At 38.8% G+C, this 16,254-nt stretch overlaps 1 protein-coding gene across 2 annotated transcripts in view; it reads left to right on the top strand.

The window, feature by feature from the left end:
* Positions 1-16,254, top strand: part of LOC101745688 (uncharacterized) — a 40,158-nt gene that overhangs the window by 11,795 nt on the left and 12,109 nt on the right. Inside the window, exons 2-5 of one of the 2 annotated variants that reach the window (XM_038018336.2) lie at positions 2,928-3,208; positions 4,450-4,548; positions 6,463-6,548; positions 8,104-8,148. In XM_038018336.2, coding sequence (XP_037874264.1) covers positions 2,928-3,208; positions 4,450-4,548; positions 6,463-6,548; positions 8,104-8,148 — 511 coding nt within the window. The remainder of the gene's footprint in view (positions 1-2,927; positions 3,209-4,449; positions 4,549-6,462; positions 6,549-8,103; positions 8,149-16,254) is intronic. The other variant, XM_038018337.2, reaches the window with a different exon arrangement.

Here is a 16,254-nt window from a genome sequence, read left to right as displayed (position 1 = left end):
CATAACTTGCGAGCGATACCAACTTTTCACTATGGAGCTTTTAATCTCTTTGTACTTGGCATACATTTTGGCCAAGTTTCAGCCAACGTGAGCTTAGGGAAATTGTGACAAGGCCACGCGCCACGATCTAAATGTTTGTCATTTGAACAAGACTTATGCCAACCACGTTGTAGAGTTCATGATTTTTTTAAATCGGCACTATACGTCGAGTAGACGATGTAGTTCAAAAGCAGTGCACAAAAACCGGGTGTTCCAAATTGAGATGTTACGTATTATTATCCTGAGTGAGGGCCAGACGTACCGAAAGAATTAGAGATGCTGGCAATTATCTACCTCTTGCACTAACTACATTAAGGCGGGCGACGTTATGGAGGTACTCGGGCAGCTGTTAGCAAATCCCACCCCTCCTGGCTGAGCCTTTGCTCGCCTAAACAAAAGACAAGCCAGAAATGAGGCCGCCAGCGCAAAAGTGGCCTAAACTTACCATAGTTAGTATGGAGATAATGAGGTTCGAATTTACCTTTACAATACTTCGTAAGCAAAAAAATACGCGCTAAAATGATGTTTACAAAGTCATATATTCGAAGCCTCCAATGAACACTACTCTAACTCAAAATTTTGAAATTTTCGTTTTTCACGCAAATCGCTTCACAATTTTAAAAGTATTACAAATTTATTATTAATGGGGTTCGAAGCAAGAGTAAATCAGCTAGTTACACAAGAAAAAACCATAAAATCTTTATTATTGCAGATATATTTATCTACTTTTTTCCTTTAAACTCTCCTCCTGTAAACTTACGAATTTGGAGTTATAGTAGTGTTCATTGGAGGCATCGATATTTCTATGGATTGAAACTAGGGATAGACCGATTTTGCATCAAAATTTATTACGTTTTAAATAAATTGCAATACATAAGCATGAATATGAATTGTGGGTTAGGCCAATTTTGCGCTGACGGCTTCAAATGTCCTGAGCGATATACGCCCAACAGATAGAAGATGTGGTTAAATATTCTTATACCTAGACATCGATAACTCTTCAAACTTCATATAAGGAAGTTTGAAATATGAGCGTAAATATTTGATAATAAGACTACCCTACTAATAGACTGCCCATGGTGGATTCTAAACCCGAAAATCGCGTCGCATGCTGTTGATTCGAGAAAGCTTAGGAAGGTTGCACTTTTATTTATTTTCGTCCCAGATAAAAAGAAAGTAGGTGAAATTTTGAAAAAAAAATAACCGAATAATTAAGAACATTCGTTTTCTGTTGTTAACTTTAGTTTCTTTTGTCGCTAGACGGAAAGAAGGCGAACATGTGATCGGAGTGTTGTTTTTTTTTAATAGATAATGCGACCCTGAATGATCATGGTTTGCAGCTTGTTAGCGGTGCATATGCTAATGGAGCCGAAGATTACCTCGGTTTCTTGTTTGCAGGAATGTACGCTGCGTAATACAAATAAAAAAACATGTCCACTTTAAAAAAAAACAATTGTCATTTTATATAATACTTGAGAAAAAAAACGTACATCTCAGATAGTTCTGGAGTAAGATGTCTACAGACATCTGGCTAAATCGCCAACAGAAAGATAAGATAAGACGAGGTCATAATCCCGGCGATATTGCCGGCATTTATAACTTTTGCGAAATTTTAAAATTATTAAAACGCCCAAAAGTGGGTGAAAACAATCAAAATATCAACAGGTCAAGTTAAGCAATAAAGCGTTTCAGTAGTTGCATCATTCAGACGAATTGTGGCTAAGAGTACCACCTAATACTCTGTATCTTATATGTCATGTCTATAGGTTAAACCCAAGTCAGTACGGTACGGTCAGACATACGACAATTGAGTATTTTATTTACTGGATTAATATAAGTAGAAGGAGTTCATAGTCCGTCTGGTATTAAATGGTTGTCGGATGCCACCTCTCCGATTGGTCTTTTATTTCTTCTGGGATCGCACGCTCAGCACAGACAAAATGGACACTACACAGCCTTTACAAGTAATGGGCTTGCTATTAAACCTGCCGCCCCCAAATAAGATAAGGTCCCATCATAGGGAGGCAGTATAATGATGAAAACGGAAAGATGTTTTCCATTAAGTTTTTAAATAAAGCTAACCAAGTCGATGACAGAACGTTGAAGTCGTCGTGGCCTAACAGATAAGACGTCCGGTGCATTCGTGTTGAGCGCGATGCACCGGTGTTCGAATCTCAGGCGGGTACCAATTTTTCTAATGAAATACGTACTAAACTAAACAAATGTTCACGATTGACTTACACGGTGAAGGAATAACACCGTGTAATAAAAATGAAACCTGCAAAATTATAATTTGCGTAATTACTGGTGGTAGGACCTCTTGTGAGTCCGCGCGGGGTGGGTACCACCCACCTTGCCTATTTCTGCCGTGAAGCAATAAAGCGTTTCGGTTTGAAGGGTGGGGCAGCCGTTGTAACTAAACTTGAGACCTTAGAGCTTATATCTCAAGGTGGGTGGCGCATTTACGTTGTGGATGTCTATGGGCTCCAGTAACTACTTAACATCAGGTGGGCTGTGATTTCGTCCACCCATCTAAGCAAAAAAAAAAAAAAAGCGTGTAACATCAATTCTGAGGATTGTAACCGCTTTTACTCGATGAGTTTATGCTATTTTATTTACTACCACTTCCAGTACGGTATTCAAACGACATCTGCGTAATATAAATAAACATTAACTCCACAAACAACTATTTTATTTATAAGAATATGAACAACTTCGCTTCCAGCTGTAAGAGCTTACATTGTTTCCCAGAAATCTGTTTCATTTAATATACGTTATCTAAAGGAAAATTTTCATTACTGTAATGATGATCCAGTCCCCCTTTATTACGTCAAGAGAAAATTGCAAGTATACCTAAATTTTGTTAATGCTTTTGTTATGTTCCTCAGGATCAGTATCGGGTGGAGGACAATGGACGAGAGCACCGCCTGCGCCTCCCCCGGTGGTGGGTGGTGTGGCAGTGGGTTCGGCGGCCGGCCTCAACACCGTCAACAGCCAGTCGACACGAGGCCGCCGGGCCAACACACAGAGGCACACTCCTACCGCTGCCACCATGCAGATGTCCCACGCCGGACTATCGGCTGCCTCCGCTCAAGCGCTCGCCAACAGCTGGTCTCTGCCCGGAACTCTTACTCAGGCGCAAACGCAGCAAGTGCTCAGGTTTGCTCAGGTGCGTGCATCAAACTGATAACTGTCAAGATTGGATTGTGTCAAGAATATGCGATAAGTGGAGAGGCTATAGTGGCAACAGGATTCCATTATAGAGTGAAAAGGTAAATTCGCCAATAGTCTTCATCTCTCGAATTCTTATTGGTGTGTACTGGTGGTAGGACCTCTTGTGAGTCCGCACGGGTAGGTACCACCACCCCGCCTATTTCGGTCGTGAAGCAGTAATGCGTTTCGGTTTGAAGGGTGAGGCAGCCGTTGTAACTATATAGAGTACTTAGAACTTATATCTCAAGGTGTGTGGCGCATTTACGTTGTAGATGTCTATGGGTTCCAGTAACCACTTAACACCAAACACCAGGTGGGCTGTGAGCTCGTCCACACATCTAGGCAATGAAGTAAAAAAAATCAACATGTCAAATTGAATGTAATATTTTTTATTGCCCAATTTGAGCAGACAACATTCAGGGCTTAATTGGAGCTATCTAGTTACCGGAGCCCACGGGAGAAGCCCATAAGTGAATTAAGCCCAAGGCAGAAATTGTGTTTTATAACCTCGGTCCTTCTCATCGTTTAAAAGCGCGCACGAGTCCTGCATGCAGTAGATGTAGTTGTACTATGGTGATAACAACATTATGAAACTGTACACAATTCTTTCGTAAAACTTTCACAAATTAGGTCGAATGTTCATGTAAATTCGTTATTATTGTTATGACTGTCGGTACTTGAACCATTGTACCCATAGTTCACTTGCGGACAAAATAAAAATAATAATAACTGTTGGTTCGAAGTAATTAGGTATCAGTTGAATGGAATATTTTAAATGTATTCAACTGATAATTATTTTTAATAATGTATTTTTTATTTGATTTGTTTTGGTAATTTTACGTATGTTTCAATGATACTATACATACACATATGGACTTGTTGTTGTTGTCTGAAATAAAATAAATCATTCATTCATTAAGTCTCTTTTTTTTTTTCAAGGGTATTATGACCTGGTAACTAAAGACCTTTAAGTCATGTCTTATTTTTATTTATATTCTTATTTTTATGAAAAATTATAATATGGAGTGAAATGAAATAAAATGAAATGAAAATGATTAATTTGAGACATTAATCAACTGGGATGGAATTAAATGAAATGAGATGAGATGATATGGGATGAAATATAATCCTAGTAAAATTGTGGTCATTTACTGAGATAATTCATTAAGCAAACGCGTATGTCTGTTCTTTGTGCAGGCTCAAGTGGTGGCGCAGGCGGCCGCCCGGTACAACACGGCTGCCATCGCAGCGGCCGCCGGATTTCCACATAAATCGCAGCACCAGAGAAACGTTCAGGTTTGTTGTATTCACACCTGGAAACATTAGAACGATGAACTGCTGTCAAAACAAGATGTCCTCGGAATATAAAGAAAATTAGCAGGACTAGATCACGTCATTACGGATCCTTCCGATCCATTAACGGTGCTTTTATGTACCACAAGCACCGGTCATCGTCCTAGTCGAACTCGTCGCTTGCGACGAAGGGCTCGACGAGCGAATTATCCCATAGACACAGCCCACTGAGTTTCTCGCCGGATCTTCTCAGTGGGTCGCGTTTCCGATCCGGTGGTAGATTCTGCGAAGCACTGCTCTTGCTAGGGTCAGTGTTAGCATCACTCCGGTTTGAGCCCCGTGAGCTCACCTACTAGTTAAGGTTACGCTGAAATAGCCTCTCAAGACTATCAGCTTAGGTAGGAAAAAAAAGTACTAGAAATAAAACGAAACGCAATGTTCCGTAAGCAAAACCTTTGAATGAAGGTTGGTCTTTGAGTCATATAAACGTGCCGTTAGCTAAATGGTCGAGTGCAGTGTTTACAGTAATGTAACAAGTAACCGTTGTCATGGTAACGGTACGCCAAACGCGAGTCCCAGAACAAGTAGGAACACGAACACGCGAACACGACAAATACGTTTGTGCGATCTCGAATGTCATTTGGAAGCGATTAAATGAAGCTATGTAGGGATTAACTAACTGACGCCGAGGGTCGTGGGTTTGATTTCCGTACCGAGCAAACGTTCGTGTGATGAAAAGGTTTTTATTATATCTATCTATATATATATATTTAAGCGTATATGTCTGGTTTTTACTGGTGGTAGGACCTCTTGAGAGTCCGCGCGGGTAGGTACCACCACCCTGCTTATTTCTGCCGTGAAGCAGTAATGCGTTTCGGTTTAAAGAGTGGGGCAGCCGTTGTAACTATACCAGAGACCTTAGAACTTATGTCTCAAGGTGGGTGGCGCATTTACGTTGTAGATGTCTATGGACTCCAGTAACTACTTAACACCAGGTGGGCTGTGAGCTCGTCCACCCATCTAAGCAATAAAAAAAACCATAACACATAGAATTCTAATTTGGGGCTCAATTGACCGTGCATGATATGTTTTATTAACCTGTCTGTACATGTAAAGAGAAATGTACACGGAACCACTTTTGTCATCCTATCTTATCGGTTGAAGGGCCGAGCAAACATTTGCCGGACATTAAGACCATTGAGGATTTATTGTAGAATTACCGCGTGCCCGTGTAGAGCCCTTATTAACAAAAGCCGATCCGATCATCAAGGCGGATAATTAAACATACAAGATTTTGTATCATCATTTATGTATATCTTTATATAATGTATAGTTTGAAGGCTTTAAACTAGTGTCAAATGACTATACAAAAACATTCATTAAAAGTGTCCTCATATTATTGAGTCATGAAAACATTTTTGGTCACATTTGATCTTTTTCCCTCCCTCATTACGTATTGTGTTTAAATGATTCGTAAACTTTTGACTATGAGTACGAACATACGTAACTACTGCGATATTTACCGTCACCGCTCATTTTGATTTATTCCAAAAGTACGGTTGACAAAAACAACACTCTTTTATACATCTATACTCTATACTAATATATAAATCTACAGTGGTTTTTACGGATGTTCCGTTATAACTACTGGACCATGCATCCAATTGACTTGAAACTTTGTATCCATGTAGAAAATATATGTACTCAATGGATAGGCTAATATTTATATGAGTGTTGGATTACCTAATTAATAATAATAATAACAATGTTACTTTTAAATGCCCAGCGAAGCGGGCGAGTACGGCTAGTTAGTAGTTCAATAAAATAATGACGTCATATGCCTCTACGATACCATTTGGCCCTACGAGTGTTTTTAGTTTTTAGTCGCGTGAAAATTGTTTTTATGATTTATTTCAGTTTCCGAACAGTGCACTAACAATGGCGATGGGTCAGCAACCCCCTCCACCTCTTGTGAGGAGCACGGCCAACACAACAACTATGAAGTGAGCATACGAATAAGAAACCTTACATGAAACGCTTTCATTGTAGCGCAACTGTCGGCCGACTTTAACCCTCTCAGCGCTGATTTTGCATAAATTGCTAAAGGATTTTTGGAAATTGTACCCTTTCAAAAATTTTATCAAAAAAAAAAAAGTGTGTGTGTCCGCTCCGACGCACGACTGGAGTTTACTGGATATAAATATAAATTTGTGTCAGTTGAATACAGTAAAATATGCATTTATTAAAAAAGCTTTATTAATAAATGATTTGTAGCGGGTTATATTCGGGTATCAACCCACTAACAGTTGATACGTTCAGGAATCGAACCCGAACGGCGTCCGGCCACAAGCAAAACGATGTCGGTAAATTAAACGAAACAATACGAGAAATAGTTCTATATTACGACAACACGATACACTACAGATTATTAACAAATTAACGAGACACAAAACAAACGACTAACAAATATATGAAAATACAATAATGAGAGAAACGCGCGATCAGTACGAGGCTTTGTGGCGGACTGCCGGCGCAGCAGCCCGGCGTCACCTGCGATAACGCGGCCGCGCGTTGGCTCCTGATTGGCGCGCGCACGCATCACCATGGCCAATCAGGCGCATAACGCATTTCGTGTGACATGCTATACTCTCTAGTACGATTTTGGTCCCCATCATTTTCATACCCCGGGCCTATATATGTAAATCGATTCTTAAGGAGTAAACTCCAAAAATACAAAAGTCTATACTAAATTCACAGAAAAATAATAATTAAATGGTTATTTATAAATGTTATTAAATTCTTAAGAACGTAATACGCGCGCGCGCTAATAAGCTACGTCCGTACAGGTCGACCTAATACTCAATCGATACCTAATTAAACTGCGCAAATAGTCGGTATTCTGACGCACTTTATACGCATCAATAGATAGTTGATGAATCGACGGTTTGCGCTCAAAGGGCTAATGTTACCCAGCCGAGTGCCCGGCAAAAACACAAAATTGGTCAGGGAATCAAAATTGTAATATTAGCGATTGCGATTGCGATTGCGATGCGGGACGTGTTTTGATATTACACTGACTTAAAATTGGAATTGTCGTTCTTGCTCATGAACTATGTTTGTAATACGTACAAGAATAATGAATTTGAGAATTAAAAATAAAACTTGCTGTATATTTAATCTTCCTGAGAGAAACCTAAGATGCGAGATTAAGGTGACCGCTGGAAAATCGCAGTCACACTATGTAGTTTTAGTCAAACAGTTGCGCAGCTAAGGAGATTCTTAATGATTTTATTAGGGCGATATTTTGATACATATAAAAAATAACATTTAACTCGATTTTATTGTTTATTTGGAATTAGCGTGTAATTTGAATTATTGGTACTATAGTTGCGCCACATTCTCGTCGCTACAGTGAAAGCGTCAGTTATTGTTGCCCTAAGGACAGCCAGCAAAAAAAAAGTGTGTGTGTCCGCTCCGACGCACGACTGGAGTTTACTGGATATAAATATAAATTTGTGTCAGTTGAATACAGTAAAATATGGAAGTTACGTATTCTAGTGAGAATGATCCGGGAGTTGCGGAACACGTGGATGCGGTAATTAAGTAAGTCTATATAATTCACTTTTACAATTAATATATAAGTTGTCCATTCACTGATAGAAGGAATTGTTTATATTTAATAAGCTTTATTAATAAATGATTTGTAGCGGGTTATATTCGGGTATCAACCCACTAACAGTTGATACGTTCAGGAATCGAACCCGAACGGCGTCCGGCCACAAGCAAAACGATGTCGGTAAATTAAACGAAACAATACGAGAAATAGTTCTATATTACGACAACACGATACACTACAAATTATTAACAAATTAACGAGACACAAAACAAACGACTAACAAATATATGAAAATACAATAATGAGAGAAACGCGCGATCAGTACGAGGCTTTGTGGCGGACTGCCGGCGCAGCAGCCCGGCGTCACCTGCGATAACGCGGCCGCGCGTTGGCTCCTGATTGGCGCGCGCACGCATCACCATGGCCAATCAGGCGCATAACGCATTTCGTGTGACATGCTATACTCTCTAGTACGATTTTGGTCCCCATCATTTTCATACCCCGGGCCTATATATGTAAATCGATTCTTAAGGAGTAAACTCCAAAAAGCAAAGCGAATTATTTTATTTTATACAATTATTTATTTTATTTATTATACTTTTGTTAAAATTCAATTGATGTTTATATTATATTGCAAAGTTTATTACTTGTGAATAATAGATATATTTAATTTGAATTTTAAATTTGGCTAGCGGCTGTCCTTAAACTAGTTAAAATAAAAACTTCCATTCGCCATTGTCTTGTCACTGTGTTGTTGTTTTTGGAGTTTACTCCTTAAGAATCGATTTACATATATAGGCCCGGGGTATGAAAATGATGGGGACCAAAATCGTACTAGAGAGTATAGCATGTCACACGAAATGCGTTATGCGCCTGATTGGCCATGGTGATGCGTGCGCGCGCCAATCAGGAGCCAACGCGCGGCCGCGTTATCGCAGGTGACGCCGGGCTGCTGCGCCGGCAGTCCGCCACAAAGCCTCGTACTGATCGCGCGTTTCTCTCATTATTGTATTTTCATATATTTGTTAGTCGTTTGTTTTGTGTCTCGTTAATTTGTTAATAATCTGTAGTGTATCGTGTTGTCGTAATATAGAACTATTTCTCGTATTGTTTCGTTTAATTTACCGACATCGTTTTGCTTGTGGCCGGACGCCGTTCGGGTTCGATTCCTGAACGTATCAACTGTTAGTGGGTTGATACCCGAATATAACCCGCTACAAATCATTTATTAATAAAGCTTATTAAATATAAACAATTCCTTCTATCAGTGAATGGACAACTTATATATTAATTTATTCGATATTAACCTACAAACACTTTGAACTTGCGGAGATATTGTTTTAAATTTTATAATTTATTTTATTTGGATATTGACGACCATGGAATAGCACGAATATTGTCTCGACGAATTCAAGACATGGGGCTGGTAAGTTAATTTAATAACATGATATTTTTACCGCCAAAAATGAACCTATTTACTGTTATAATATGCTAGTAAGTAAACATGTAAAGACATTTTTGGTTATATAGACATTGAAATAAGGCTAATTTATGAGCGCTTCTTCCTTAAAACAATCTGCTTAATTCTACTAATATTCAATTTGGTCACGTTATCTTAAAAAAATGATTCCAGTTTACGTAAACTCTAAAGACGTCGTCAAGTAAACTAAGTTAAGTACTAAGGCTACGTAATTTATGAAATGTTATGTTTCATAAATTTACAAAGAAATGCAAATGCTTAAAAAATTATTAAGAAATTAAATTAATTCATCAAAACAAAATTTAAGTTTTAAAAAAATGGGACGGTTGTAGAAAGTTTGCCTGCTCTAGTGCGAAACGGAATGTATCTTTTCCGAACCAATGGGTAGCTAGCAATCTTCCCCCTCCAATATTAGCGCTATTGCAGCGCCTCCAGTGATCAAAACAAAAACTATTGTGAAATATCTCCATCTTGTATGACAGATTTGTGTTTGTTGTTACTTTTCCGATTTTATTTAGTTAATATGTTTAAATAGCATACACATTATACATGTACAGTGTAGCGCCTGCATAACTATATCAATACATTTCTAAACATTTATTTATTCGATATTAACCTACAAACACTTTGAACTTGCGGAGATATTGTTTTAAATTTTATAATTTATTTATAATCGATATAAATATAAATTTGTGTCAGTTGAATACAGTAAAATATGGAAGTTACGTATTCTAGTGAGAATGATCCGGGAGTTGCGGAACACGTGGATGCGGTAATTAAGTAAGTCTATATAATTCACTTTTACAATTAATATATAAGTTGTCCATTCACTGATAGAAGGAATTGTTTATATTTAATAAGCTTTATTAATAAATGATTTTTTAACGTCAAAGAATTTAATAAGTATTTATTAACAGTTAATAAATTATTTATGAAATGCAATTTATCAAATGTATGAATAAATATTTGTTAGCTACTAAAAAAAGGTTTATTAAAAGTTAATCCATGTTTATTAAAAATAATTTATGAAGTACAAATCAAATACAAATCAACGTAATATTTATTAGTTGTTAAAAAATATTTATTAACTGTTAATAAGTATTTGTTAATTATTAATAAATACTTATTAAATGTTAATAAATATATTTTCCTTCTAAATAAATATTAATTAAATGTAGAAAAATATTTATTAAAATTAAACAATTGCTTTCAAATAATTTAAATTATTAAATAGTTAATGAATCTTTTTATCAGTGTATATCTATACTTTTTATGTTGTGCTTTTATATTTAATTACATGCTATTAAAATAGCTATTTATTTTTTTTTCTTATTAAATGTGCTTGAATTTGTTTATTCACAGTCCTGAAACCTGTCCATCAACAACAACCGGTCATAAAAAAACTCAAGCAATTCGACAACGAGAATACAGACTTCGGATGAAAGAAAAGTCTGGGCCTAAAAAACAGAAAGAGGACAGACCAGCCAAAAAGTCCGCAGCGGAGCGCCAACGGGAATGCAGGTTGAGAAAAAAACTCCGAGCGAATCAAAACATCAACGCAGAGTCAAACTCAGACGTTACTGAAATTTTACCGAGGCAAGATGCACAGGACCTTTTACAATTAATATATAAGTTGTCCATTCACTGATAGAAGGAATTGTTTATATTTAATAAGCTTTATTAATAAATGATTTGTAGCGGGTTATATTCGGGTATCAACCCACTAACAGTTGATACGTTCAGGAATCGAACCCGAACGGCGTCCGGCCACAAGCAAAACGATGTCGGTAAATTAAACGAAACAATACGAGAAATAGTTCTATATTACGACAACACGATACACTACAGATTATTAACAAATTAACGAGACACAAAACAAACGACTAACAAATATATGAAAATACAATAATGAGAGAAACGCGCGATCAGTACGAGGCTTTGTGGCGGACTACCGGCGCAGCAGCCCGGCGTCACCTGCGATAACGCGGCCGCGCGTTGGCTCCTGATTGGCGCGCGCACGCATCACCATGGCCAATCAGGCGCATAACGCATTTCGTGTGACATGCTATACTCTCTAGTACGATTTTGGTCCCCATCATTTTCATACCCCGGGCCTATATATGTAAATCGATTCTTAAGGAGTAAACTCCAAAAAAGGAAACCAAATCAAACCAGAAACCTTAATTTTGATGAGATTTGTCAGCTTCCCAGCCAACCTATACTGACTCCTCGTTTGCTAACTAATGAAATGGAAATTTTACAACCAGCCGAGAATGAATTCATTGAAAATGAAGACAATATCAACATGTCTGAAGAGTCAACATCGGAGCCAAATTCTAGCCTGCCATACCGTAGCTATCAAACTCATAAATCAGCACATAAGCTATTTAAAAAAAAGATCCTACAGAATTCCTTTGGTCACGCCTGTAATGTTTGTGATCGTTTATGGTTTTTAGAAGATCTTAAATGTGGATCAGCAGATGAAGAAATCTTACTTAAACGAATTACGGTAAAGTAGTCCCTTATAATTTACAATTGATGTGCCTCTGGAAAACATACAGCATTGTATTATGAAGAAGCAGTGTGTACTTAGCTTAGATTCCTTGTCTATGTCCAACCATAGACAGTCAATTTAGTTCCATCTTTAGCCGCTAGGTGCTGCCAGCAAGTATAAAGGGAGCGCAGCCATCTTTGATCTTCATAGCGTTGTGTACTTTCGTACTGTGAAGTCGCAAGTCCACAAATATTTATTCGACTTCTTATTAATTGCAAAAAATATTTATTTTGTGTTTCTATGAGTGTTATTTTGCAATCATTACGAGTATTATTTACCAATCCTATCATCGGACGCCATGAATCACGCGTCATCTGTTGGAGGTGATGTTGAGTCAAGCTCCATAATTTCCGAGAGGGAAAACGTCCAGGCGAGACGCGATGGAGACGCCTCGCGTTCGAACAGCTCGTCAAGCGAAAAAGAACAAAAGGAGTCTCTGCGTAAGAAACGACGGGATTCAAAGGTAACGGTCGATCTTCGAATCGGCTCGTTATCCCACCAGGTCAGTGACGTTGTAAATCTAATAATGCATCAACTGTGTGTAACAATTGAATGTAACGAAAATTGTTGTAAACAAATTGATCTCGTCAATACGGAAATTTTGACAAAAACACAACAGATTTAAACTAATAATCTTTGTAACATAATTACTGAAAACTTTGACAAATCGTCTCCGTCGTACAAGTTACCCGTAAAAAGCGTTTTAAATTGTATACGGAAAAAAGGGCCGTATGTATAGAAATAAGACGTCAAAGTTTAATTTCCGTGGTCTCTAACAAAGTATCCTGTTGCCAACGCACTACTCATTGAGGAATTTTTGTTTGATAATAGTAAATTGAAATCTATTCAGTCCCTCGGAGGGCTACAATCCTATTTGTCACGATCTCGTACAAAAGGTAAGCCAAACATTATAAACAATCATAGTCTGTAACATCTGGCACAATCCAGAGGGGGGGCAATTGAAGACACCGACGGGAGGCACTGAGTGCCACCAAAATTGTAATAATTTGTAAACCATGTATGGTTACCAAATACCGTAAAAAAAAAAAAAAACAAAAAAAAAAAACTACCTTTTTTCTGCGGAAGAAAAGCGACGGATCAATGCGTCCAATTTTGGATCTTCGAGAGTTGAACAAGGTCGTAAAGATAAAACACCTAACTGTTTTCGGACACCTAGGTACCAAACTTTCTCCACCCAGGGGACTGGATGATAGAATTGAACATTTCTCAGGAATATTTTTCTAGTATCAGTCGCAAAATTTCGTCGATACTTCTTGAGGATCAGTACCAAGGTACCAGTATCAGTACCTCCAGGAAGGAATCGGTACCTTCTTATGAGTTAGTATGAAATGACATGCCTACCCTTCGGTCTGGCTTCAGAGCCACACCTTTTTGCTTCTATAACATGCGGGTCGCAGAGACCTTGCGTGCAAAGGGAACTCGAGTGCTAGTGTCTACTAGACGACTTCCTTTTTGGTCGACCAAGACAAATCCAAGTTGAAACTTCAGGCTGCAGAAGCTGTGAAGCTTTTGGATTAACCTTTTTTGCTTCCATAACATGCTGGGTCGCAGAGACCTTGCGTGCAAAAGGAACTCGAGTGCTAGTCTACCCAGACGACTTCCTTTTGGTCGACCAAAACAAATCCAAGTTGAAACTTCAGGCTGCAGAAGCTGTGAAGGTTTTGGATTATCTGGGCTGGCATGTCCATTTCCATTATATAGGGTGCTCGGTCGCTCGGTCGCGGAGATATTGCGTGCAAAGTCGAGTGCTAGCTTACCTACACGACTTAATCTTGTTTCACCAAGACAAATAAACGTTTTTGTTCCCATAGCATGCTCGGTCGCGGAGACCTTGCGTACATAGGGAAGTCAAATTTTAACGTACCTACACGACTTTCTCTTGGTCCTTGAAGACAAATACACCTTTTTGCTTCCACAGCGTGCTCGGTCGCGGAGGCATTGCGTGCAAAATCGAAGTGCTAGCTTACTTACACGACATGATCTTGTTTCACCAAGACAAATAAACGTTTTTGCTCCCATAGCATGCTCGGTCGCGAAGACCTTACGTACATAGGGAAGTCAAATGTTAACCTACCTACGCGACTTTTTCTTGGTCCATGAAGACAAATACACCTTTTTTGCTTGCATAGCATGCTCGGTCGCGGAAACATTGCGTGCAAAGGGATGTTGAGTGTTATCCCACCTACGCAAATCCCACCAGGTCCATCAAAAGAAGTCCAAGTTGAGTCTTCAGGCCACATAAGCTGTAAAGCTCTTGGATTATTTGGGCTGCCAAGTCAGCCTTACAAAAAATCAATTAGTACACTGGTTCAAGAGATGACATGTCTAGGGATTCGATGGAAAATTGCGAGAAATGAAGTGGCCACTCAACAACATCCTAGCTCAAACTCTGACGGAATTACATCAATCTATGCTAACTTGCAAATTTTCTTGCGAAGTTTCAAGAAAAGGGGTAAAAAACAGGCCATCCTGCATGTGTTAACAATTAAATGCAGTGCTGACGCGGAGCCACATGTTAGACATTGCCGATACACAAAACCAACCATTTCCTGGCAACGGAAGCTTCGGACATGTGTAGGGGTTACAAATACAGTGCTGACGCGGAGCCACATGTCAAACATTGCCGAGACCCAAAACCAACCATTTCCTGGCAACGGAAGCTTCGGACATGGGTAGGGGTTACAATTAGACAAAATATTAACGTCCTGTCTATGGTCAGCTCAACAACAGAAACGGCTCACCCACAAAAGAGCTATTTGCAATGGTAGTGACAATCAAAATGAATCTGAAAGTATTTCACTAACGTTGACCTTTCGATTTTTAAACCTAAGCGATAAGTTCAAGATAACTGTCAGCTTATCTCTCGGGGAGATACAACATCATAGCCGACAGGCTATCACGAGGAAATCAACCTGCGAAATGGCACTTTTTACCACAAGTGACCACAAAAGTTTTTCGAAAGTGGGGTCATCCGGATATAAACCCATTCGCCGACCAAGATTGGATACCTTCAGCAGACCGTAGAGGATGCAACTAGCATGGAGAATTCCTCCTCTCAACCTTCTCCCCAAAGTACTGACTCACTTCAACAGTGTCTAGGGAACCTACCTGGTAGTGTTCCCAGACTGAGCGAAAGCATTTGGGTTTCCAAGCCCTCAGATCCCGAACGCTAGATAACTAGCACGAAATCCAAAACCTGCCTCCTCCACAGGTTAAACATTAACCCTGAAAGCTTAAAGGGGGGGGGGGAGGTTGTACAAATAATAGACTGGTCTAAACAGGAGAAGATTTATTGAAAATTAGCTGGTGTCAATCCACTTTGTCAGCATACTTACCAGCAACTAGAAGATGGTGCATATGGTGCTACAGTTTTAAAATTGATCCTAAGTCTGCAGATGTTGCCAAATTCTTTCTTCTTTTCCAAAAAGAAAAATTTGCCTATAAAACAATCCTTCTGCATCATAAAGCAGCGCTGTCTACTTTCTGTGGGCGAAATACATGTAGGACGGCAAACATTCTCAAGCTCTCTAATAAAAATTGCTATTTTAAAAAAGCCATCGGAATAGCTAAACAAAATTCAACTACTTATTACAATTTTACTAAGTGTAGTCCCATTCACATGAGATCCGAGAATAGTTCTAAACTGGTTTTCTTCAAACCCAGCCACCACATCACGCCTCAATGTAGCTTGAAGGACACCAACAACCATGTTGCTGGCTACGGGACGCAGAGTTAATGACCTTACTTTGCTCAACATTTCTAAAGACAGTTTCTTTGATAACAGAGAAAAACATCTTTCTGATACCAGTCTTTGGGTCTAAAATTGAAATCCATTTTCGTCAATAATCTGCATAAGTGCTTTCTAAACATGAAACTAAAGACATGCCCGGTAAGATTCGTAAGGACTTTTTTCTAACTATGTGTGTTGTCACAAAAGCGGCATCCCGTACTGTAATTGGAAACTGGTCTTCGTTCAACCTTACGAGGTAATGGCATCAACGCATCTCTAAGAAGTTGTAGATCAGCAGTAGCCTCTGA

Source organism: Bombyx mori, chromosome 21, assembly GCF_030269925.1.
Source record: "Bombyx mori chromosome 21, ASM3026992v2".
NCBI lineage: Eukaryota > Metazoa > Arthropoda > Insecta > Lepidoptera > Bombycidae > Bombyx > Bombyx mori.
Note: the sequence above shows the minus strand (reverse complement) of the source record. Positions and strands in the feature narration are given on the sequence as shown.